This window comes from Ambystoma mexicanum, chromosome 5p (genome assembly GCF_040938575.1).
Source record: "Ambystoma mexicanum isolate Mex_15411 chromosome 5p, UKY_AmexF1_1, whole genome shotgun sequence".
NCBI classification, from domain to species: domain Eukaryota; kingdom Metazoa; phylum Chordata; class Amphibia; order Caudata; family Ambystomatidae; genus Ambystoma; species Ambystoma mexicanum.
Window position 1 is genome coordinate 46,551,728 of NC_090930.1, and position 27,199 is coordinate 46,578,926.

Genomic DNA, 27,199 nt, shown 5'->3' on the forward strand with positions numbered 1-27,199 from the left:
CGTCGAAAGACAGCCGACGAGCGCAGGTCCCCGACCTCGGAAGGTCGTCCGGCAGGGCGGCTATGGGGAAGACCCCCGGCGACGCAAGCGCTACACACCTAACACACACTAAACACACTAAGACCAACCGGACCTCGACGACGTCGACTTCCCGGAAAGAGGCACAAAAAGAACGGTCCGACTCGGTGTCCTCTGGGCGCTCTCGATCGAGATCGCCTCACGACGCAAGGCAATCATCCACTCTTGCCAAGAGTGCCTCGCTACACACACTAACGGAAGTTCGATCGTCGGGAGACGAAGACGACTTCCACCCCCAGGCCGCGCTCCAAGATACCGAGACCGCGGTTAACATCAGTGAGGCCCCACGCCCGAAGCACACAGATACCTCTCCAGACCCTCGACGCCAGGCGTCGAAAGTCTCTGGGGCCCCCAAGGGACAGGGAAAACATTTTTCCACGCACGGAGAAGGGGGGAAACAGCGGAAAGCACAGCCTTCCACCCCTGTAAAGCCTAAGCAGACAAGCAAACACAAGTCTACCCTTGAAAATAAATCACCTGCTAAAGTAATACCCTGTTCCAGGGAATGGTCCAGTGAGGACATAGACAGGGTTATGTCTAGGATGTCTTCCTTGGCTGATTTTTATGATAAGAACCCAGAACACTTTCTTTCATATAACCCTCAAGGGGCCACACCCTCAGGCTCCTCCGATCCTATCCCGCTAAGTAAAGAGCCCCGGGTCGAAAGACCTGAACCCTTCAAGGTTCAGCCTTACTCCACTCCATATTCTACTCCACTCCCCAGTTATCAGGGACAAGTTTTCCCTGAAGAGGACCAGGAGTTTGCATTTATGGAAGAACAAACCGGGACAGATTACTATGCAGAGGATGAGGACCTGGAGGAGGGAGAAGATGAGCAGGAAATTTACAGAGTAGATTCCCCAGTACAAAGCGAAGCCCCAGTTACTGACTCTCCAGTTGATAACCAGCCCCTCCTTAACGAGGTTCTCGCTCGAGCAGCGGAACACTTCCACATCGACACCCACGGTGTACAGGAGGAAAGGGACTTCGCGGAGGAGTTTGTAGGAGAGAGAAGACCGGTCGCTCAGACCATCCCTATCCTCAAATCCATCCAACGAAGAATAGATCCTTCCCTGGTGAATCCTAACCTCACCAGAGCTGTCAACCCCAGAATTGAAAAGATTTTCCGGGCAGCCCAGTCTGACCCTCTGTATATAAAGGGACATCTTAAACCAGATTCCCTAGTGGTGACCAACACTAGAAAGAGGGCTGGCACGCCCTTATCTTCATCAGAAGCTCCTCCCGACAAGGAGAGCAAAAAACTTTACGGGTTTGGCAGAAAGGTAGCCTCAACGTCCGCCTACCAAGCAAGGATTGCGAATTCCACCACCCTGTTGGCTAGTTACAATTGCCATCAATGGGAAGAAGTCGCGGCGCTCATTGCCTCTGCTCCAGAACCGCTAAAGGGCCAGCTGGCTCGGATCTCGGCAGAGGGGAGAGCCGTGTCTGGTTGCATTTTAAAAGCAACTTTCGACGCCGCTGACAACGCAGGGAGATTGATAGCAGAAGGTACTGTTATCAAGAGACATGCGTGGTTACGGCAGTCGGGATTCAAGACAGAAACCCAGGCTTCTTTAATAGACAAGCCAGTGGAACCCGACCTATTGTTTGGGAAAGCGGTCGAAGACGCACTTAAAAATGCCAAAGATGAATATGAGACTCTCAAATCCCTTGGCCAGCTTACCAACAAACCCCCTAACCAGAGGGGGAACAATAATTTTCGTCGCCCACGCGGCCAAAATTCACAAAGAGGCAACTATGCCCAGGGACAAGGTACACAATGGAATAACAACCAGCAGTCTACCCAGAGTTACGGCAGGGGTAACAAGAGAGGTCGTGGAAGAGGCAGAGGCAGCCCCAACAAGGGCGGGGGCACGCCTCCACCAAAACAGTGACGCTCAGTTCAGGGTCCCTTGCCACGCAACCCCAGTAGGGGGACGCATTTCCACCTTCACCCAGGCTTGGGAAGGGATCACCTCAGACAGATGGGTGCTGTCAACAGTATCCGCAGGATATTGTATAGAACTACTGCAGCGTCCCCGGAATCATCCTCCACGACAAAGAGTGCACTCCCTAGAACATCAAAGGATCCTTCTCGAGGAGATCGCCATTCTGCTAGAAAAGGACGCGATAGAACTCGTCCCAGGACACCAGGTAAACAAGGGTATCTATTCAACTTACTTCCTTGTGCCAAAGAAAGATTTGACAATGCGCCCAGTATTGGACTTACGGCCTGCCAACAAATATGTCAAGCCCCAAAAAATTCCGTATGACCACGCTACAAGAGGTAATCCCCCTCCTAAAAAAGGGGGATTACATGGCAACCTTGGATATGAAAGATGCTTATTTTCATATTTCCATGCTCCCAGCGCACAAAAAGTACTTGCGCTTCAAGGTGGACAGTCGCCACTACCAATTCAAGGTACTGCCCTTCGGGATAGCTTCAGCACCAAGGGTATTCACCAAGGTACTGGCGGTGGCGGCTGCACACCTACGCAGGGAAGCAATCCCGGTGTACCCTTATCTGGACGACTGGCTCATAACGGGGGAAACCCCAGGAATTTGCAGGTCAAACATTCAGAGGACTATCGACCTCCTCCACGAATTAGGCTTCTCCATCAACGAGAAAAAGTCAAGTCTGGTGCCAAGCACCTCAAAACAGTTTCTAGGAGCTATCCTAGATACTCAGAAAGGATTGACCTTCCCTTCGGAAGAGAGAATTCGGAATATACTTCTGCAAATTCCGCATTATCAGTCAGGTCAACAGATAACAGTACGCAAAGCTATGCGGTTACTGGGCATGATGGCGTCATGCATTTACCTGGTCCCCCACGCGCGTCTGCGCATGCGTCCCATGCAGGAATGGTTGGCGAAACAGTGGTCTCAGGCAAGTGGTCATTGGGACGATCTAGTGGTCGTTTCGCCAACACTCGTACAGAGCCTACACTGGTGGACAAGAGAGAATCTCGCAAAGGGGAAACCCTTTTACGATCCCGAAGTACAAGCCGTGGTGACTACAGATGCATGCCTGACTGGGTGGGGAGCTCACCATCTCCACCACACAGCTCAGGGTCTCTGGTCTCACTCAGTAGCCAAGAACCACATCAATCTGCTAGAGCTTCTGGCAGTATTCCGAGCGCTAAGTGCGTTCGAGCCCCATCTACTGAACTTGTCGGTGCAGATCAGGACGGACAGCACGACAGCCATGTTCTATCTGAACAAGCAAGGGGGGACTCGTTCGCCAAATCTGTCCAAGCTTGCCCAGAAAATATGGATATGGGCACTCAGACGGAACATCTTCCTGTCATCGCAACATGTTCCAGGGGAGCTCAATTCCCTAGCGGATGCTCTAAGCAGAAACTCCCTCCCGGAAGAACACGAATGGGTCCTTCACAGAGACGTAGTAGAAGATCTCTTCTCTCAGTGGGGTTTCCCCACTATAGACCTATTCGCCACAAGCGAAAACAAACAATGCCCAGGATTTGCATCCAGGTTCCCCCAGCCGGACTCCCAAGGGAATGCCCTGTGGATGAACTGGTCAGGGATGTTTGCGTACGCTTTTCCACCAACTCCTCTCATCAGGAAGGTGGTGTACAAGATGAACAAGGAATCGATGACGCTCATCCTAGTTGCTCCCATGTGGGCGAGACAACCATGGTTTCCACACCTACGCAGGATGGCGGTGTGCGAACCCATCAGACTCCCAGCCTGGTACAACCTACTGTCCCAGCAACAGGGTCAAACAGTGCATCAGGAACCCAACTCTATGAACCTAGCAGCATGGCTCCTGAAGTCATAGAGTTTGGACATCTCAAATTACCACAGAGGTGTATGGACATTCTAAAGGAGTCCAGGAAACCAAATACAAGGCACTGTTACTTTGATAAGTGGAAAAGATTCGTTATCTGGTGCCAGAATAAACAAATCAACCCGGTTGATTGCACTCCTTCCAACGTTGTGACATACATGCTCCACCTGCTGGATGCAGGGTTGGTTTTTAACTCGCTGAAAGTACACCTGGCAGCCCTCTCGGCTTACACCACATCCCATAACAAGGTCTCGTGGTGGAAAGTACCAGTGGTTAAAGCCTTCATGGAAGGAGTAAAGAGACTTCACCCTCCTATTTCGAACCCACCGCCAGGATGGGACCTCAACGTGGTGCTAGCTAAGCTCATGGGACCCCCATTCGAACCCATGCATAAAAGTAGTCTCAAACACCTGACTTATAAAACGGCCTTCTTAGTAGCCATTACCTCCATAAGAAGGGTCAGTGAAATTCAGGCTCTGTCAGTGCAGGATCCTTTCTTTACTATCCACAAGGACAAACTGGTTTTACGCACACACCCTAGGTTCTCACCTAAATTCATATCCAAGTTCCATGTAAACCAGTCCATCGAGCTTCCGGCTTTCTTCCAGAACCCGCAAAGCTCGGCTGAGGTGAAACTACACACCCTAGATGTGCGTAGGGCGGTCCTATACTATGTAAATAAAACCAGACCGCTAAGGAAAACAGATCAACTGTTTGTCTCCGTAGCTACAGGCAGAGAGGGGGATCGCGTCTCTAAGGGCGCTATCTCGAAGTGGATTATCAACTGTATACAGCTGTGTTACTCTCTTTCTGACAAGACTCTGCCTTTTACGCCAAGGGCCCACTCTACTAGAGGCATTGGTGCCACTCTGGCTTTCATTGCAAATGTTCCCCTCGACACCATTTGCAAAGCGGCTACTTGGAGCTCTATTCACACTTTTACTCAGCATTACTGCATTGACACTCATTCCAAGACAGATACACAAGTGGGACAAGCGGTTCTAAGACACCTGTTTGCTCATGACCCTTCTCACATCCCACCTCCTTCTTCTGGTACTGCTCGCTAATCTATGCACAGCATGTGATCTAAGCAGATTCCACAAGCCTCAGAAGGGATACATTACTCACCGTAATCGTATTTCTGATGCTTGTATCTGCTTAGATTCACATGCGACCCACCCTTCCTCCCCTCCGAGAGAAGGCGCATGATTGCTTGTAGTCTTACCTTTCTGTCTATCTGCTTGGATTATCTGTACTCACGCTACTCCTCATGCTTCCTCATGTCAGAAAAAATACAATCTGAGGATCCTACACGCGTGAGGGATCTTGGGTACAGTGGACGTCACACTAGGGATAGTATTACTGGCACGCCTGTGTCGACGCCCATTTTCGACTTTCGAAAAACAAACTGTAATACTCCGCAGCTTCCACTAGATGTCGGCCTATGCACAGCATGTGATCTAAGCAGATACAAGCATCAGAAATACGATTACGGTGAGTAATGTATCCCATATATATGTGTGTATATATATATATGTGTGTATATATATATATGTGTGTGTGTATATATGTGTATATATATATATGTGTGTGTGTATATATGTGTATATATATATATATATATATGTGTGTGTGTGTATATATATGTGTGTATATATATATATGTGTGTGTGTATATATGTGTATATATATATATGTGTATATATATATGTGTGTATATATATATGTGTGTATGTATGTATATGTGTATGTATGTATATATATATATATATGGATAATTGTGTATAGATGCATAACTATGTATTATGGAAATGCTTATATCAGAAAATAAGTTGCGGCTTACATACATATTTGAACTGGGGGTGTTTTTTGTCTTTGTGAATGTAAATTACATTGCACTCTCACCTCCTTCTTCGATGATACTGCTATACAATCTATTCTAAGCATGTGAATCCATGAAAGATCCAATGCTGGAGAAGGGAGTAGTTTCTTACCTGTAACTCCATTTCGAAGGGATTGTGTCCTCCGACGTATTCCTTATCTTAGATAGAAATCCTTCAGCTTTGCTGGCCTCGGAAAATTTTTTCGCCAGAGGGCGCTGCGCGTCGATGATCGCCAAGTCGATGACCCTCGACGGCCTCCGTGCCGACGTCGACGTCATCCTGCCTATAAAGGCCGCGCGCAGCGTCCGTTGCTCAGTTCCGTTTTTCCGCGCTTCGTTGTGCCTCGGAACACCGTTGCTCAGTTCTCGTCAAAGATAACGTATATAATAACTACTATTTACCTCGATATCGATGGCATCCTCCTCCGACCCGACGACCCCTCGGTCCGGTTTCAAAAAGTGCCGAGACTGCGGGAAGAAAATGTCGTTGACGGACCCTCACAGGGTCTGTTTGTGGTGTCTGGGAATCACGCACCAGAGTTCGGAGTGTGAGGAATGCCTTTCCATGACGGCGAAAGCCTTGAAGGAGCGTAGGGGGAAGCTCGAGAGAGATAGGTCAACTTTAACTTCCTCGAAAGCTTCTTCGGTAGAGTCGAGACGTTCGTCTCCTCACCATAAAAAACACTCTCGATCTAGATCACGAAGTGGCTCCCACCACTCGTCGACATCGAGACACTCGAAGAAGAGACGTAGGAGATCCCCTTCGTCATCTTCGTCGAGTTCTCCTGAGAGAGTTCATTGCCCCACAAAACGCAGCTCGCAAGCTGAGTGGGAGGAATTCAGGAAAAAGATGCTAAGCGTCTTCGAGAAAGCGGCCTCGTCCCCCTCGAAGACAGCTGAGGGTGATACCCCGGGTAAAAAACCCAAAAAATCTAAACGCCGCGAGTCGCAGTACCCGGCGGAAAAGTCAACCCGAAAGCGCCTCGAGCCATCGGGAGATAAAGCATCATCGACGCCATCGTCGAAAACTCCTTCGAAACAGAGGTCGGCGCCATCGACGCCGTTGTCGAAGGATTCATCGGCGCATCAGTCGATCGAGTCGACGCCGACGTCGACGCCGATATCGACGCCGGTGAAGGAAAGAACCACGGCTACTCCACAGCCAACGGTTAGACAAAAGACCTCCGACTCGACGCCGAGAACGTCGACGTCGTTCTCGAGCAAGACTCCGATCCTTTCGAGTTCTTCGAGGCCTAGTACACATTTCTCGACGCTTTTCACGGCGCCTTCGAGTACTTTCACGTCGGTGTCGACGACATCGACGTTTTCAAGGCCTGTGATGATGGCTCCTTCTGCATTGGAAATGGGGTTTATACCATTCCAAAAACCAATGTATCCCCCTTTAACCTCGATTTTTGAGGAAAGGGAGGATTCAGACCAAGATATTGATTTACAGAGGACCACATCACCAGAGCCAGAGACTTTCGCCTCTGAGGAAGGAAGATTAAAAAATCTTCAGGATGCACTTCAGGAAGCTAGTGGCTTGGACACTTCTCCTGAAGCAGAATTTATCAAACCAGACCCAGGAGAACATGCGGAGACTCCATATAGAGCTCTGATGTCTAGAATCATAGAATTTATGGGTTGGTCTGCACCTTCTCCTGCCTTTCAGCAGGATGACCTCACTGACATACTGGACAAGGGCCCACAGGAGGATCCTGTGGTTCCATTTCACTCTGCTCTACAGAGAAGGATTTTGACAAACTGGGAAACGCCAGAAATTATCCCGGCAGTAAATAAAAAACTGTCAACAAAATACAGGGTGGCTAGTTCTGACCCTGAATATTTGTCAAAACACCCTACTCCTGAGAGCTTGGTTGTACAGGCTGCAACCTCATCAGGCAGCACATCTGCATACCCCACTGCTCCGCAGGATAGGGATGACAAAAAATATGATGCCATGGCTAAGAAGGTTTTTTTCTGCCTGTAGCATGGCGTTAAAGTCTATTAACGCGACCTGTACGCTCGCTAGGTTCAGCCACACCCTTTGGGAGTGCGCTTCATCAGCGGCTGACTGCCTCCAAGAAGGAGAGGAAAGGGACGCATTTTTAAACATCATCAGGGATGGTAAAGATGCGATGTGCGAGACCCTACAAACTGGCCTAGATTCTGCTGACAGTATCAGCAGGGCCATGGCGGCAAGTACCACAATCCGCAGGCATGCGTGGTTGAGGAAGTCTGGTTTTGCCTCTGACGTGCAGACCAGGCTTTTGAATATGCCCTTTGACGGTTCTACCCTCTTTGGAAAGAAGGCGGATGACAGTTTGGAGAAACTGCAAACGTCCAAGGCAGCAGCCAAGTCATTGGGAGCTGCTATCCGTCAGAATACCTTTCGTCCTTCGGGATCATCGTGGAGAGGACGGTCCTTTCGTTACTATTCCTCATATGGAAGGGGCAGGGGACGACCGGCTCAAAGAGGCCAAGGAAGATTTACCCGTGGTGGACGGGGTAGGGGAAAGAAAGCCGCACCCGCAGGAGCAGGAGCCACTTTACCTTCGGCAACTGCATCAGCCGCTTCAAAACCACTCTGAGGTCTCCCCTCACAGAACACCAGTAGGGGGCAGGTTAACTCACCATCTGACGGAATGGCAGGCTATTACGTCAGATGCTTGGGCTCTGGAGACAGTAGCCCAAGGTTATTGCCTGCCCTTCCTACATATCCCTCAGAGTCATCCACCGGGGAACAACCCTTTGAAGCTTCCAGATCCGCTCCTCTTGCAGGAGGTTTTAGACCTGCTAGAGAAAGGTGCCATAGAACTGGTACCTGTAGCGGAAAGGAACAAGGGTTGGTACTCCCCCTACTTCATAATACCGAAGAAGGACGGAGGACTGAGACCCATCTTAGACTTACGGGAATTGAACAAATTCCTCCGAAAGGACAAGTTCAAGATGGTGACTCTCTCTCAGATCCTTCAGGCCCTCCAGCTTCAGGACTGGTTGGTATCTCTAGACCTCCAGGACGCTTATTTCCATGTGCCGATCCATCCCAGGCACAGGAGATACCTGAGGTTCGCAATTGGCAGCTCTCATTATCAATTTCGAGTTCTGCCATTTGGGCTAACCTCCGCCCCGAGGGTCTTTACCAAGCTAATGTCGGTTGTGGCTGCAAGTCTAAGGAGGGAAGGGATTCATGTCTACCCTTACCTAGACGATTGGTTGATCAGAACTGTATCTTCGGAACAGGCTCAGAGACAACTAGATTATGTTTGCCACTTCCTTCACAAGCTGGGCTTCTCCCTCAATTTAAAGAAGTCACAGATGATACCATCACAGAGACTCCAATTCATTGGAGCAGTCCTGGACACTTCCCTGGGAAAAGCCTTGCCACCAGAGGTGAGGGCTCGAGATATTCTGCAGATGGTCATCAGATTTCAGAATGCCCAATATCTCCCAGCCTACGACTTTCTGAGGTTGCTAGGCCTCATGGCATCCTGCATATTCCTCGTGCCGGAGGCTCGCCTGAGAATGAGATCCCTCCAGTGGGCACTGAGAACTCAGTGGTCACAGTTCTCAGGAAGGATGACAGATCTCCTTCGGATCCCGGTCAAAGTAGCCCGAGACCTTCAGTGGTGGGCCTGTCGGGAGAACATCCTGAAAGGAGAAATGTTTTGGCAACCATGGCCGGAGATAACAGTAGTCACGGATGCCTCACTCACGGGGTGGGGAGCTCACGCCAACGACTTGACCATCAGCGGTCGTTGGTCTCCATCGGAGTCCAGACTACATATCAACCTGTTGGAGCTGAGAGCCATCAGACTAGCGCTGAAGGCTTTTCTGCCGTCTGTACGGGGAAGAAACGTCCTAATAATGACGGACAATACAGTGGCCATGCACTACCTCAACAAAAGAGGAGGCGTAGGCTCACTACCACTGTGCAGAGAGGCGATGCAGCTCTGGTTTTGGGCAATTCAGGAAGGAATCTCTCTATCGGCAATTCACCTAGCCGGAGAGAAGAACTTGACAGCGGACGCTCTGAGCAGGCAGAGCACAGTCTCTCACGAGTGGGAGATAGCTCAGGAAGTCCTTCAAGAGATCTTCGCCCTTTGGGGAACCCCTCAAGTGGATCTGTTCGCCACCAGTATCAACAGGAAGTGCGACAGATTTTGCTCAAGGGAATTTCCCCCGAGAGGAGCTCTAGGAGATGCGTTCGTAGTGGACTGGGAGTTCCCACTTCTGTACGCGTTCCCTCCGGTCCCTGTCATTCCTCAAATGATCAGGAGGTTGAGAAGGTTTCGGAAGACCATGATCCTAATTGCCCCGGATTGGGCCAGGAGAACGTGGTACCCGGACCTTCTAGACATGTCCATCTGCCCTCCAATTCGACTGCCATACAGAGAGGATCTTCTCTCGCAGAAGGAAGGTCAGGTTCTCCATCCAGCCATCAAGACCCTCAACCTTCACGCTTGGTGTCTGAAAGGTTGAGGTACAAGGATTGGGACCTTCCGGATGATGTTATGGAGGTGTTGCTTTCGGCCAGAAGGCCGGCAACTAAAACTCTATACCGCTGCCGTTGGAACAAATTTTGCAGCTGGTGCAGAGAAAAGAATATTGAACCCTTTTCTTGTGGTACACCTATGGTGTTGTCATTCTTACTTTACCTGGCTAATTCAGGCCTACAGGTTGGCACAATTAAGGGCTATCTCGCAGCGCTATCAATCTTTAAGCGCACTGCAGAGGAGCCTTCATACTTCAAAATTCCATTGGTAATACAATACCTAAAAGGATTAACTAATGTTTATCCCCCGAAACCTTTTCAAGTTCCCTTATGGGATTTAAACCTAATTTTAAACTTCCTAAAGGGTGCCCCTTTTGAACCACTACACTCTTGTTCATTGAAGCTTCTCACCCTCAAAACTGTTTTGCTAATAGCATTGACATCTGCTAGAAGGGTTAGCGAGTTGCAAGCCTTATCGTGTAAACCTCCACATACAATCTTTTACAAGGACAAAGTTGTTCTTCAGGTGAAGCCTAACTTCCTCCCGAAGGTAGTCTCGGAGTTTCACATCACTCAGAAGATTATATTACCTTCTTTCTACCCTCCTCCTCATCCGGGGAAGGAGGAAGAGAGACTGCACAGGCTGGACCCTAAGCGAGCCTTGAGCTTCTATATCAGCAGATTGGCTAAGATCAGACAAGCAGACCAACTCTTTGTAGGTTATGCAGGACATAAGTTGGGCCTTCCAATAACAAAACAAACCATCTCCAGATGGATTATTTTAGCCATTCTGGAGTGCTACAAATTGGCAGGAAAGGAGCCTCCTCAAAATCTAAGGGCTCATTCTACCAGGGGTATCGCAACATCCTCAGCCCTTCAAAGAGGGGTGCCAATTCGAGATATATGTGCGGCTGCCACATGGTCGTCCGCACATACATTTACCAAATTCTATAGCCTGGATTCCTCCTCTAGTCAAGAAACTAGATTCGGCAAGGCTGTGTTACACTCTGTCCATTCTGGAAGGGTAACATAACTTTTATTACTCCCGCCTCCAGTCACAATACCACTGCTATGGGAGTCTATCTAAGATAAGGAATACGTCGGAGGACACAATCCCTTCGAAGAACTAGTTACTCTTACCTTGTAACGTTCTTTCGATGGGATGTTCCTCCGACGTATTCCTTATCGACCCTCCCATCCATCCCCGCAGTATGACTTCCTGTGGGTTTGCAGCCTATGCTCCTTCAAGGTGATTAGTCTAATCCAAAAACATTACTGGGGACTACAAAACGGAACTGAGCAACGGACGCTGCGCGCGGCCTTTATAGGCAGGATGACGTCGACGTCGGCACGGAGGCCGTCGAGGGTCATCGACTTGGCGATCATCGACGCGCAGCGCCCTCTGGCGAAAAAATTTTCCGAGGCCAGCAAAGCTGAAGGATTTCTATCTAAGATAAGGAATACGTCGGAGGAACATCCCATCGAAAGAACGTTACAAGGTAAGAGTAACTAGTTCTTCTCCAGCGTTGGTATCTTTCATGGATTCACATGCGCCCACCGGCCTCCCCGGAATGCAATATGCAAGATATGTATGTAAGCCGCCCCCCCCCCCTTTTCTCTTTGGAGGGGCCGAAATCTGACGGGACCTGCGGGGGCGTGGCTTGTATACCATTGCGTCCAACGGGGCGTGCGTGGGCGGCCCCGGAGAGGACGTAGACGGGGATAGGACACACAAGTGTCGGAAGTTTTTTCCTATTGGAAATGACTATATATGTGTACCGAGGGATCCCAGTCTGACGACGGGGAATATTCTAAGCATGTGAATCCATGAAAGATACCAACGCTGGAGAAATGGAGTTACAGGTAAGAAACTACTCCCTTACCCCACAATTCACATTTGCCAATTTCACATTTGAATCAGTTTTCCTCAACGTGTCAGTCTTTCAGGTTTTTTCAATCCTCGTATGACCACTTTGACATCTCACGCCAACCTCCCCTAAGGCCTTGTGGTTCTCGTAGATTCAACAAAGCAAAAATGCTCCACTCGGAGTCTTTCAAATGAGCGCCCCTGCGGGGCCGGACCACTCTGCCTCTGGACGTTTTTGCTGGGGTTTCTTTTAAAGTTCAAATCAACAAGTTCTTTGTTCAACAGTGTTGCCACCCACCTGCATGCTTGGGCCCAGCACAGTTTGGTTTGCTATAAGTCCTCTCTCTCACCGGCTGTGCTGAACTGTTGGAGTTTCTTGTCTCGAGAGTCAAGGAGGGCACCACGATGGCAAGCGCTTCTCCCCGCTATGGCTATCGGCGCTGGAGGGACCCATGTGCCGTTGACACCTGTTACACCACATGCCAGCTGGAATGCCTGGTCTTATGATTTTCCCTTTCGCAGGACTCTAACTGTGTTGAAAAGGGCACGGGCAATTCCCTGCTCGTTGTCCCTCCAGTTATTGCTGCCTTTCGGCTGTGTTTGAACTGCCGGTTTGGAATAGCTGCTTCCTCGTGCGTTCGGTCTTGCTCAAAGTGTGCTCTTGTGCTCCGCCTTTTATCCCTCTGGGGAATGGAAAGGGCGTCATGTGTGTATCTAGTTATTGTCAATTGCCTGACTCCTGTGTTGGGACATGTCAGGTAAACCGTTCTGGTGTTAGTATGTTTTCTTTCACAGTGTAAGAAAGTGTTCGTGTCGGAAAGGGGAGAGGCGGGCAGAGCTTCTGAATATCCTACAGGGTAGGATGGGGAAAAGGTGTTATAAGAGTACTGCATCTCACCTGCCGTTGTCCCACTTGCACTCCCTGAGGACCCCCATCCAGGTTATCCTCCCGCACTGGTCCACCCCCAGAAACTGGATCCAATGGCGCTGGCTGTATCCTAGCCACCTGGATGACAGATCCCCAGGGACTATCGGGTAAGATACCTTTCGGGTTCTTACATGACTGAACTCCACTAATCCTGAAATTCTCAAATATAAAGATTACCACAAACTACTTATAGAGCAATCCTGAGTTTCCAAACTGCATCACAATAGTCTCCAGACTAATCACTGCTTTGCTGGAAGCTGTCCATCTTAGACTGGGACAATAGTAGCTGGCTGATACTGTTATTAAGGAAAATGGTATTCACAACCAATTCAACCCTCCCAAGCCACAACAACTACTAATGTTAAATGAGATGTGTACCGCGGATGATCACCACCGGTGTGGTCCCCCGGCGCTCTGGCGCCTCTGAAAAAGAAGAGGGAATGGGAGGGGCGGGCTGGGTGGGTGAGTTAGTGGGAATAAGGTGGAAAAGTGTAAGAGAGGTGATGTGCTGTTGGCAGCATCAACCCAGTGGGTCCATTGGTTGGGCTTGGGTTGTTTTACGGTAGGAAGTTGTTGCGCGAGTCTGTGCGGTTCGGTTTGTTGCAGTGTAGTGAAGGTTGTGCGGATTGTTGTGTTGTAGGATTGTGGCGGTGTTTGGCTAGAGTTTGTGTCTGCGGAGCAGTGAAAGTGTTGGTGGATATGTTAATTGGCATTGCTGTCTGGAAGTGAGGTGTTGAATATCTGTATTCTCTCTAGGTGGGGTGCAGGAGTATCTCTGCGTCTCTGTCCTGATCTGGACCCTCCCATACTCTGTCCCTTTCACACATGGCATCCAGTCACATTCATAACCTTACCCCAGTTCGGCCTCGGCCACCTACTTGATACCTGTCTGTATGTGGGGCGGGCAGGCGTTTGTGCGTCCTTCAGATTTGTCCCATAGACCATTCCTAATCCAATTGGTGCGTGGCGTTTACTAGCTAAGGCTACTATATCCATATGTGGCGGGTGGTTGGCATTCATCGTCTTATACAGTCGTTTTGGCAGCCATCCCTCCCAGCCCCTTACGAGATGTGGTACATGCCAACGCTTGCAATTACGTCCAGGTGCGGCACCTGTCTTCATTCATAACTCCTAATGCCACCAAGAGTACCTAAACCATTAACTCCTGTTACCTGGGGAGCTGACATAGATTGCTTGAAACCACCCATGACTTTACCTAGATAAAGACGTGTCCTTATCACAGGCAGCCTGCGTGTAGAACTATTGTATCGTCTTGAATAACCCAGTCCTCTCCCTTTCAACTGACATCAACGTCAAGAATTTGGGGGTTATTGCTGACCACAAGCTAGTCTTTGAGCCCCAGATTACATTGGTGGCTAAGCACACATTCATTCTCCTCAGAATTCTGAGAAGATACTTCCCTTTCCTGGCCTTTGCGCAAAAATCTACAGCTGTATGTCTATCACTCTTTCAAGATTGCATTATGCAAACAGTCTGTACTTGAATGCCAATGGATACTTAAAAGCGAGATTCCGGGGAACAGAACACAATGGCAAGATTGATACAGGGGCAGAAGGACTGCATAACTACAGCATTGATATATTTTGCATTGATAGAGTGGCAGCGTTCGAGGTCTGCTTGTTGTATGCCAAGGAAAGGAGGTGTTAGAGTGGGTACTTGTATGTTATTAATGACAATGCACACTAGAGTTCTTCATTACATTACTGGTCATAGGTTGCTAGTATAGTTATTATGGTTACTGCTGTCATGCATTTAAATCACAAGGTTCAGTGGTAGAATATATTGGTTTGAGATTGTGGACGTTCCACTGGTGGAGGGTCGTACGCCTTCTCTGAATAAACTGAACCAACTCAGTTCTCTTGTCTGCAGACTCTGGTCGCCGCGTGGCCCCACTTGCAAATTGTCTCTGGGAGGCCTTGGAGACCTGCACCACCCCATCTTCTGCGTTTGTCCTATCAGACAATGAGTCGGAGCTCCTATCCGCCTAAAGCGTCTTGATGCATTTCTCAGTGTGTTCTACTTTCTTCGCTATTTCTATGGCCCTCTCCAAAGGAGGATTCCATTCCTTCCACTATTCCTTCCTAATGTTATCATTAGAACACTTAATCATCAGCTGGTCCCTTAAGTGTTCATCCTGGCAGTGGTCAAGCCTGCACTTCACCGCCAGACCACCTCATACGCATTTGCTTTCTTACCATCTTCCCAAAGTGTGCAACAATGAACCTTCTCTTTACACACTTGCACACTAATCTGGGTGTAGTCTGCACCACTATCGATAAGCATAGAAACAGGTATACCCCGAAACAGTACAGTAGAATAGGGTTTTTTCTTCCTCACCCTTCCCGCAACAGCATTTACAGAATTTACAACCTCCCTACCAACTTTACAATAAGCATCACCACTATCCACTCCGACCTCATGCACCTGACTTGAACTAAAACTCTTACAGCAACGGGCAAGATGCCCCTTTCTACCACACTCATGACACACTATGTGGATTGCAAGAAATTCCTTGTCAAAAGCTAAATGTGACCTGCTCCCACATCTATAACACCTCCTTCCAGGTGAAGCCCTGAAGTATCTGGAGTGCCCAGCCTCTCTGGTAAAACCTCTTGAGTCCTTTAAAGGTGCCCATTGTCTCCTATAGACTCTGCTGCCAGTGGACCTGCTCTCATGACTATCTTCGGTACTCCCCGCTTTGCATTTGCTCCTAGTGGGACATGGAGCAGCCTTTAAGGTGCTGTGATTTGTTAGTCTGCCCATCAGTCAAAGCCAACATGCCTACAAGGGGCCCTTCCCCCTAGGGCTCTTAAGTCGTCTTTGGACTGGCAATGCCACCATATTTCGAGATGTTCTTCTCAACACTTGAATCTCCAATTTGAAACATCCTGCCCATAAGAGGTAAAGGCCATCAAAACTTGAATCCGTCAATTTATGGGGATTAAATGTAGAGAAGGGATGAGTAGTGCTCTGAGTTGACCATTATTTGGAGAAAAATCATCTGTCCACGGTGGACACACACCTAGCTAGCATTCTAACCTTCAAAGCATTGGCCAAGATGATTGGATTGCAAGGGTGGGTGAATGGTCATTCAAAAATACTTCCTATTTTTTTTTAAAGACTCCAAACAGCTGTTTAACTTTTTTGGTGCATCTTAATTTGTCAATCTTGTATTTATGTCTTTGCATATTACCTGGTTACTGCTTTTTTTTTATTGCATTGGCATTGAATTACCACACAGCAATAGATCGCTCTGTGTATTGATGGCAAGTTTACATAGCTATTTATTCTAGGTCCCATTTTTTATTTATAGACTTTGCGGTTTGCTGCAAAGTTAGTTAACATATTTTTTCTGATCAATAAACCATGCTGTACAAACACCAAAGTACGCATGTCCTGCCCTGTTTTACAATAACGTTTGAGCTTCTTGTAGGCCTAAGTAAGCGCAGTATATTTTATTGATGTTGATATGGCAGCACAACCTCGGATGTTTTGACCGTTCCCTAGAGAATATCAAGGATCTACATACTCGGGGATGCAATTTCCAATGCATCTTCCCTATTTTGCTCAGCACTGGGTGGTTAAATGTCCACTAACCTGTAATTCAGAAGCAGAAAACCGTTCAATTGGCTCCTCACTTAAGGCTTGGGCAATGTTTTGGATCCTTTGCAAAAGGATTGGTCTGGAACCCTGCCTCGCTCTTTTGTAGAATGTTGTCATCCTGTCCTTGAGCCCCGTGTGCAACTCTTGCCTTTTGAATATGGGCGGGAGGAGCTTATGAGCTCTTGAACCTGGGGGTGGTTAAGTACTGTGATGGAGGAGTTGGGATGGCCCTGAGGCCGAGTGATACCACACGCTCTATGCAGGCCTTAGAGGATATATGCGGAAGGGTTCTGAGGCTCCATTCTGATCATGTTGGTGCCCCACATTACTGCCCAAGATACCCTGGTCAGAACCAGGATGTAGCACAAGGGAGACAATTGAACAGTAATGGGTGAAATGTGGACAGTCTGCAGTGCCACCTAGTACACAAGAAGCTAGGTGGTATCTTGAAAATCGTAGTCCAGGAGTGGCACTCATGGAGCAAGCTCACTCTGTGCTTCATTGGCCCGCGAGTGCCAGAAGTTGATACTTTAACCAATTTGCAGGCAGGAGCGAAGCCTGTTCCGCCAGGCTGTCGGTACTGCTGTAAACTTTGTGCTGAAACAAATACGATGGACTAATCTAAAGTAGCCTGGCTGGTGGGGTAGAAAGATGATCTGCCAGCTAATTATGATTGTTCGTTAAGTTTGTAGTTCCAATATCTGGTGCTCAATCGCTGAATATTTTTCATGTTCTGCATAGCTGAAGCTCTTCAAGCATTTGTAATATCCCGGCCCGTGCAGAGGGTAAATAAAAGCTGGCAAGAATCTGTGGTCGTTAGAAGTGTGCAGAAGAGGTTTGGCAGTGGGACAGACATTAAGAGGGGTGTTGGTGCGTAGCAGAGAAGGCGACTGGAGAAGCAGAGTAGAATAAAGGGAAGGTGAAATGAGTACAGGAGGTAAAAAGAGCAGCAGAGCTCTATAGAGGTTTGGAGAAAGGAGCGAGGACATGGAGAGGAGTAGAGTAAAAAGCAGCAAATTACATAGAGGAGTGAAGGAGATCTGTGGGGTGGGGGTAACGAATAGTTGATGGAGGAGGAGGGAGGTAGGAATGGAGAGGAAGTCTGTCCCTAGAACCGAAGACATCATTCAGTGGTGGAAAGAGCAAAGATGTCAACTGAAGGCTTCAAAGGACCAGCTGCACCACAACCAGAGGGAAAGAAAATTCTGCAAATCCTGGGCTCCAATGTTAACACAATTGACACCCAATCTCCCTCTCCATCAAGATGACCCAAATCACTAGTGGTGGTGGCACGTTTTTGTGCCAGTCAATGACCACTGACGTGCTATCCTGACCAGCAAAGAACAAGCCAAGAGACTTGAAACTGTTTAAGTGCAAAGAGAAACTGGTTGGTTGTTTGCTGCCAAGTGGGCAGAGTGAAGAACGGAGGATAATGGTCTTCGGAGTGAACCATGTTTCTGCAGTCATTTGAATTCTCACACATGACCTCTGGGTCACTGCATCATTAATATTCTGATTTAATACCTGTAAATCATATCTTGGCTTTGAGTTTTGTTGCTCCCTTGGACATGACAGTAGGCATATACGGTTGCATGCCAACTATTGTCACACCCATTTCCTTTTTATCAAACCTGGATATACAACTCTCAGGTTTTCCTCCCTGCTCCTTTTGGTGTATGCTTTTTAAAAAAAAAAAATGTTTTAAAGGTGATTATTTTGTAAATCTAGGGTAATGTTAAAGATCTGTATACCAACTTACTTTGAGATGGCTGGTTGAAGTCTGTGTGGAATGCACGTGTGCTTGCATGAATGGGAAATGTTGATTGCCGTGGAATGTAATTGCTGAAGTGTTTGGATCATTACGTTAAGTACTTTTTTGGGCTTACCCTTTTTTCCGCTTGCCTTGCAGAATCGCTGGACACCCGCTGGCACAGAATGAACGCTGCCTACATATGTTCCTACAAGACGAGACCATCGACAGAAACTATGTCCCTGGCAAAGTGCGCCAGTAGGCAGTAGCCTGGAAAGTCTTCCGCCATGCCTCCCCCTACTTCCCTATTCTGCAGAAATTACATTTATTTTTACACTAGGTCTTGGTCACCCTGAGCCAGCTTTCATCCCTTCAACTTTTTTAAGTCTGTACAGCAGTTATTTTGTTTTTATTGTTTGCCAGCAGTATTTTATTGGGATGTATGTTTCTTGATATACATGTTGGGGGAACTCGGAGTTCCCTTAAAGTGTCTTGTAGCCTCACATTCTCAATGTCTGGTGCTATTTGTGTTCACTTATATGCTGGGTCACTGGCGCTTCAAGGTAGCATAAAGGACATTTTTGGCTAGTGTCTCCATGGTGAGGCTCAATTAGCCTCCAGAGGTTTTATGACCATCTTCCCGAAGGCCGGGCAATCTCCCACTAGCCTGTGAGTTTCATGTGGCATTGACTCTCCTCCTTGCTGTGAAGGTCTTTGGACTTTGACAGCCTTTGCTTGAGAGCTCAGAATTGCAAGTTATTGGTAAGACTTTATCCTTGAAACGGTTGCCAGTAGCAGCAAAGGTTAGTGCCTGGCTTGCTTTTGCAGCAAATGTCATACAGCCACTCTAGCTGGTAGTGTTGGCTCATGGAGCTCTGGCATTTTATGCAAAAGGTGCTACTGTTGAGTGTTTTGTGGGTTCTGTATTTGTAAAAAGATCTGGTAAGGGCACACTGTGGCAACTGTGGTTGCTGTATTGGTCTGCAGTAAGTACACTCCTGGTAAGTTAGAGGAGGCTGATTCATGTAGGGTTCTTGTCAATCCATGCATGGTGTGGAAGAATGGAATCTAACCAGCTAGAAACTGGGACTAGCTACTAGTTTTCTCATCCCGCATTCTGGTCTCTCCCACAGTACCCCCCCACCATCTTTCATTTTTTAGGAGCATGCACTTGCTTCCCTCCTCCTGGTGTGGTGTACTGACTCCTCCAACCTAGTGTACTCTTAGGCCTCTCCTGGTGCATACTTTTTGCCAGCACCCATCCTCATGCTGCTGCACTGCTGAAACCCTTTACAAGGGCCCATCCCTCTTCAGTGTACCCATTCCTTCAGTCATGTGCTGCTTCTAGCCCCCCTCTACCTTTCAGTTGTGTACTGTTTATTTGTTTTCCATCCCTCTCTTGCTCTCATCCTACTCTTCACATACCCTCCCCTCCCCTTTACTTTCAGATGGGCAAACGGTCTGCTGCCCCTACCATTCCTGGTGTAGTCTTTTCTGCCACTTTCTTACCTTGGGGTCATTGTTTCCTTCTAGAAATACCCATACCTTCACTGTAGTCTTCATTCCTTCCCACAGCTCCTCTCCTTGGAGCTGTCCTCGTCTTGTGACTCATACTTGTTGGTGGGTCCTCTCATTCACACCTGCTCGTTTCCCCTCCCTCCCTTCTTTCTGTCCTGGGAATTGCCCTCCCACACTGGTGTATGTACTCATTTGTGCTTGGTGCCCTCGAGGCTCTTGTAGAGCAGAGTACCTTAATGGAGTGTCTCTCACTGGGTGTTCATCTGCTACTTTCAAGCCCCTGAATTAATATACTTTTTGGTCCCAAGTAAGGAGGTTCCCACATTGTAACATTGAACCCCTCTCTCTGCAGATTTAATAGATTCAAATGTCCACAACATTTTTGTAATATGTAACAAAAGATTGACTTTCTAGTCCAGGAATGAGTCCACTGATCGTACAGCACGTTTGTCTTCCTGACCATTACCACTGTTGTACGTATTATGACAGTCTGGTACTTTCAACATGCAATGTAATTATAAGATCTCCATTTTACCTCTTCAGCACCTTGCTGTTATGATCCGAGGACCGCTCTGTGGCAGAAAATGGGTTATTGGAACCCCAGGGTGAATTATTTGTGAACTTTCTTTGTGATTAAATGCTTGGTCCTACAGCATACCCACAACACCTACAATGATCTTATTAGAAAACTGGGAAAAGAAAGCCTTTCTTTGTTACTTTGAATTAAGTTAATTCACACCGTTGGTGCAGTGTTGCTCTTTTTTTCCTAGGATTACTGCAATTATTGGTTAGGAGGTTCTGATTCAGAAGGTAAAACAATACAACAAACGCTTCATTAAATGAGATTTGACGAGGCAATTTTATAGAGGGCATTTCAAGTGTGACACTGAGAATGGTCCATCCATTTGTGATTAGCCCCTCATCCATTTATGGTCTTACATTTCCCCTTCCCCGACCCCTCCCCTTTTCCCTTTTTTTTCCATCCACCACCCACATTTCCCTCCTTTCTCTCACATGACCATAACCTTGTTATGGAGATCTTGGTGAGAAGTGCCATTGTGTGGGTGACGGGAAACCGAAAATATCAGTCCTCCAAATGGTTTATTTTACAAGGCACAGCCTGCCTAGCGATGGCTGCTGGTCTCTTGCAATGATGGCTTGTACATCCATAGATACTTTTTTGCATAACAAAACCTTGGCAGTGACCTATTTTTGCCTGTCCTCTTTGCTTGGGGTGTTGAGGAATGGTAGCCTGCGGATCCCACTGTGTGAGGGTCCCTGTATTGCTAAGCACTGTAGCACGATTTAAAAACTGGCTGGCTATAAACTGCCTCTTCTAGTTTGATTGAATGACGAGGGTCTCTCTTTATTTAGTACATCACTGCTTTCCTCTTCCCTTATTAAGACTCCTTGTAATTTTCTTAGGACAGGGGACTGCAGCTCTCCTGATGTTGTGCACTACAATCCCTATGAACCCCACCATTGACTCTGCTGGGTAAGGCTGAGGGGAGTTGTAATAACCATCTGCAGAATCAAATGTTGCAGACCCCTGGCTTAAGAGAAAAAGTGGGGATGGCATGGAGAACAGGTTGCCCTGGGAAGTGTCTGTGAAGCGGCGGTTGATGGTTTGGGCTGCCTTTAGGATTTGAGGAGGTTTATTACTTTGTGTGCTGGTATGATTATGTGAAATGTAGAGGTGTTTATGCTCGGTTCTGTTCGAGGGGTCCTCCAGTAGTGTTTAAGTACAGGTATCCCTCCTCCTTAAAGCACGTCAGGAGGTGTTATGTTTTGCACAACACTCAAGTGGTGTTTTGTTAGGCCAGTCACAGACTTTGAGTGTGAGCTGCATTCTAATATTTGCTGCTTCCTCTTTTCTTTGCGTACCCATGAAATTTGCTGCCTTTTGAATCTGTGTTCTGCGAGACTGAAGGCTGACTGTATGCTATGTACATAAATATATATATTCCCCACTTAAGGGGCTTCAAGTTTCCAGAATGTCTAGTCTTTTTACCCATGTCATGTCAACCTCTGTTCATATTAAACCACTTTGAAATCATTTCTCTTGCTTTTTTACTGCAGGCTTCTTTCTAAAGGTGGCAGGCTATGGTCATGGCTTAACTACGCTGATGCACAGGAATATGGGGATTTATTGATAATAGCTCTCCTCAGACGTTCAGAGGCCTTGTGATGTTTTCAAGTAGTTTGGAGAGAATCAACAGCATTACTTACTGAAATACAGCAAACCTAACTGTTCAGTCCCTGTGGTGCTACCTCCATCCATTTTCAACTGCCATGCATTCCCACTCTGTTGCCATAGTCCAGTTCCTGTCACCCCATTCTTTTACACGTCCTTCCCCCAAAGCCTTCCATTCCTTCTAGGCACACCTTATGGCAGACTTCTCTGAGCATCCTGCATTTAGGCAGTCTCTGTGCAGAGATATCTGATTGGTGCTCTTATGTCTTCCCATTGCCAACTCACAGGGAGTTGTTCAGCAAGACCGTGAAGCAAGTTGGCAGTTGATTTTTAAGTTGGAACAGCAGTTGCGATTCTAGTTTAAACATTCCATCTAGGGCCTTTCGCCAAGTGGATTATTAGTGACTTCCTCTGCATTGTACAGTCTTCCTTGTAATTCATAACTGTTTTATATAGAACTAGCAAAAAATACCCATACTCCGCATGAGCTCTGTAGATGGTCATCATGTAACTCATCAACTGTTGAACAATGTATGATCCCGTAGTTCGCTGTTCCGAGTCGCTTATCGCATGACGCTCTGCACTGAGAATGGGCGTGTGTAGCTGGCTGACATGCCTGAGATCAGATGTGGAGAGGAGACTGTGCGTTATCCCCACCTTTCGCCTCACCCTGGCCTGGTGCGGTGCAGATATCTTGGAAACGGTGTATCCTAGGGCCATGAAGCATGGTTTAGTTTTGTTCCTCGCCTTGAGAAGCTTAAATTAAACCTTGTAATTTGTGATGTCATCTTTCATGTACTGGGTGTTTGTGTTAGCAGTGCGCAGTGGTGGCACAAGTTATGGTTGCTCAGCTTACTATAACTGGCGACTGGCCGTTTTCCTCTTTACTTGTAACCATAATGTCCCTTTTAACAACGTTTTTTTTTCCAGAAAATTTCATGGCTTTTTACCAGTTCACCCTAATTTCCTACAACCTACTAATATTGTACTTGCCCCAATATAGCAACATTTTTCTCCAATTTAGAAAGTTTCACCTTAAAACTCTACCATTCAACACCTTCTAGCATAATATTTAACACTTCTGTACACTTTTTGAAGCCTTTTCCAGTTTTTTTTGTTCTCTGACGTTCGCAAACTTATTGACATCATTGCAGACTTTTCAGACCGTGTCGTGTGACCACGAGCTTGCACATGGCATGATGTGTTTGTGAACGTGTCTGCACTTCACGAACGGGTCTGTGCTTCACAAACTGTTTGGAATTACATTTTCTACTGATTTAGGAACTTTGAAGATCAAAATGTACTCTTGCACAGCTCCTACACCTATTCTTACTCATTATCCATTAACAATCTAGCACACAGCTCATGTTAGGAAAATTGATATTTATCTTAAAAATGGCATCTGCTATTGCCATCTCTCCTCCCCAAGAACCACCACCTACACAAGAGCTGGAGGACCTACACAACGAAAGAAGCGCAATACTTCAAAACACAATCAAGAAGACCAGGAAGATGAGCTAGAAAAAGTGCCTACCTCTAACACCCACAGAGAATCATGGGTGCAGTAATTCTTTACCACTTTTGGAAATGTACCAAAGGCTAAAGCTACCAAAGTGAAATTACTCGGTCGTGGACAACCTGGGCAGTACTCCTATGGGACCACCTCCATGCGGCACCACACCAAATTCAACCACTGCGATGGTCTCAGAAAAGCTGTCCCTTTCTTAGGAAGTAGTAGGCTGTCTTCCTCTATCTAATCATCAACCAATGCTGTAACCACACACCCTACCTCTGTGGGACACAAAATCCCACCAGCTACCTTGCAAGCGATAAGAGGGTGTTGATACTGCAACACACTGCTCTGCAGCTGGGGGGCAATTTCGAAGTGCTTTTGAAGCTGTAATCCGAGAGCATGAGAAACGCTGCCCTCTACCATTGATTTAACACATGCGCAACATCGTCTCCTGTCCACCTGCCCCGCCATGTGTGGTTGGTGTTAATGTTAAAGGATATTTGTACCACGCACTATCACCACCGGAGTGGTCCCCTGGCACTCTGGCGGCTCTGAAAGAGGGAGGGGGGGTTAGTTAGTGGGAATAAGCTGGAAAAGTGCAAGAAAGCAATGATGTGCTGTTGGCAGCCTCAGCCCGGTGGGTCCGTTGGCTGGGTTTGGGGTGTTTTACGGTCGGTAGTCGTGTGCTGTTGTGCAAGTCTATGTGCGGTTTGTTTTGTTGTTGCAGTGTAGTGAAGTTTGTGCAGATTGCTATGTTTTAGGGTTGTGCTTGGTTAGAGTTTGAGAGGTGTATGCAGAGGGGTGAAATTGTTAGTGGATTGGTTAGTTGGCATTGCTGTCCTTGCAATTATGTCTAGTTGTGATGCATGCTATCATTCACTGTTGCGGTTGTTAAATTTCAATATTCTGTCTAGATGTGAGGTAGGCTAGTGATCATGATTCTGTTCCAAGTGTTGCACTTGTCGTCATTCACAGTTCATTTAGGTGTGGCGTATGCTAACATTCACATTTCTATCTAGATGCGACGCCGGCTAATGTTAACAATTTCATCCAAGTGTGGCATATGCTTGCATTCACAATCCCGTCTAGCCCTGACGCAGGCTAAAGTTAAGAATTCCATCTTATGCTAACAGTATGAAATCTGTCTAAGGGTGACACAGGCCAATCTTGACCTTTCTCTATAGGTGTGGTCTTCGTTAATATTGGCTAGTATGTTGGTACGTAATGCAATGCAACATTTACAGTCCAGCCAAGAATGGATTTAGGGTGGTGGTCACAAATCTCTCCAAGTATGCATGTTGTAATTCTATGGTAGTCTACGTTATGGAGAGATGAGGTAGAGTGGCAGAGGCTTTCTGGAGTAGAGTAATTGCTCTACACTCCACCCATGCCACATTCGGTTTTGTTGGTGTCTGGCTTCCTAGGCTTCTCCTGCTGACACTTCCTGGAGCCGCCTCGTTGGAGCCGCCCTTGGCCGCAGGGGCTGCATTGGGCAGGGGCTGCCCTGGGAGGAATCGTTAAGGCCAGGGAACTAGCAAATCACGGGTGGGGGGGGGGGGTCTGGGAGGTGGGATTTACAGCAGGGAAGACCACGAGAGGGAGCCGGGGCTGCAAGGCAGCGTGCACGGGCCTGGGGGCTGCAAGAGCGAGGCCCAAGATTTTAGAGGCCAGGGGACTCCAAAGGACTCATCTGCTCACCAGGGGATGCCAGATGTTAAAGGCATGATCCCCCGGTGCAGCGAGTGTAGCCCCAGTGCCTGGTACAGGCATCCAATCACGGGCGAGGGAGGTCTGGGAGGCGGGCTTTGGGGGCGGGGAAGACCACGAGAGGGAGCCGGGGCTGCAAGGCAGCGTGCAGGGTCCTGGGGGCTACAAGAGCGAGACCCAAGATTTTACAGGGGACTCCAAGGGACTCACCTGCTCACCGGGGAATGCTGGATGTTTTGCTGCCCCTTCCATCATCCCCCCCACCCCCCACCTTACTTTCTGGCGCTTCCTGCAAAAATAAGAATTATAGAAAGCGTACAAAAAGGTTCCTTTAGGAACCACCTTTCACAGTTAAAAATAGAACTACAAAAATAAGCTTGTAGGCTCTCATCTAATTTACATTTTTCAGTAAAGTAGTTGGATTCAATAAGATTTTCCAACATTCATATTAACATTTTCTACTATGTTAATGGAAATAATTGTATACTAGAGAAAAAGAAAAAAGCACAAACAAATTTCTCTCTGAAATTCTTCTCTCTAGTATAAAATAAACACCAAAATCCATTGCCGTTCAGAACTACCAGTCTGCGCATTGCCCTGTCTTGCATATGCACACCATCACACAAAACAGCCCTTCTACTCTTTTTACTGTTATGTTCGTAACACTCCCTCATTACCTGCTTTAAACCATTCACACATATATCCACCAAGCACTTAAAAAACCTCTACATATAGCTTATGAAAATATTACCACCAACTGCCACTTGACAATGTTCGACAAATCTTTTGCATCTACATTTCCCATACGTATACCACACTTTTTTTATAGTGCTCCTATAAATTCACATATGCATTGTGCAGTGAAATAAGTGCATAAATGTAGGAGCAGTACAGATGGACAAGTGCTCAAGGGAGCCCAGGAGGGAAGTGCCAAAGGATCCCAAGATGGGAGGCCACTAGCTAACTGCTGAGGCAGAGGCATCCCAAGGGTGGGGTACATGTTAACAGTAACATCCCTTTAACGGAGTATTTTCTGTCAAGTGAATAGGTTTTTATAAGTGAATGTTTCATGTTACATCACTGTATATATGTTAATAATTCATCTTTCAACATATATGAAAGAACTATAAACCTTTAACAAATATGTTTTGCAATGCATGCTTATGTGAGTCATCAGCAGAGCATACCCCAATAGGCAAATCGGAGTAGATATTTGTCCTTGCCGGAGGCCAGGCCCACTGCGCACGGCTGAACAGTTAACACTATTTTTGTTCTTGCGTTTTGACAATTTCTGAAAAGAACACAGGACAGAGTTCCAAAAGCATCCTTTCAGTTCCTTGCTGATGCTCTTCACACAACTTTGCTGCAATCCTGTTCAGCACTGCAGGCTGCAGCTTCAAGCAGAGTTTTGTTCCCCATTTAAACCTACAGCTGCGGTAATGCTGCATGCCCACAAGTTTGCTGCAGTCTCGTCCATCACTCTGTGCAGCAACGGCAAGCAGATTCTTTTTTTTTTTTTTTCCTCTCTCCCTCTCTCCATCTTAACCTACAGCTTTGGCCATGCTAAATGCCCCAATAAGTCAATAAAAGTAGGCATTCGTCCTTGCCGAGGGCCAGGCCCATTGTCCATGCACCAAACCTATATCACTAGTTTTTTATGCTTACGTTTGGAAAAATAAAACTCAAAACAGATTTGCAAAACCATGCTTTTAGGTCCTTGCTGATGCTCCTCGTGCAGGGTTGTTGTTATTCAGTACAGCACTTCAGGCTGTAGCTGCAAGCAAAATAGTTCTTTGCATTCAAATCTAGGGTTTGGCCATGCTGCATGCCCCAAT

General features: G+C 47.3%; 1 protein-coding gene across 1 annotated transcript in view; it reads left to right on the forward strand.

Moving 5' to 3' along the window:
* The window catches only part of SNX12 (sorting nexin 12), a 232,483-nt gene extending 210,477 nt beyond the window's left edge, over positions 1-22,006 (forward strand). The window contains exon 4 of the mRNA XM_069612404.1: positions 18,592-22,006. Coding sequence (XP_069468505.1) covers positions 18,592-18,694 — 103 coding nt within the window. The 3' untranslated portion in view covers positions 18,695-22,006. The remainder of the gene's footprint in view (positions 1-18,591) is intronic.
* The last annotated feature ends 5,193 nt before the right edge of the window (positions 22,007-27,199 follow it).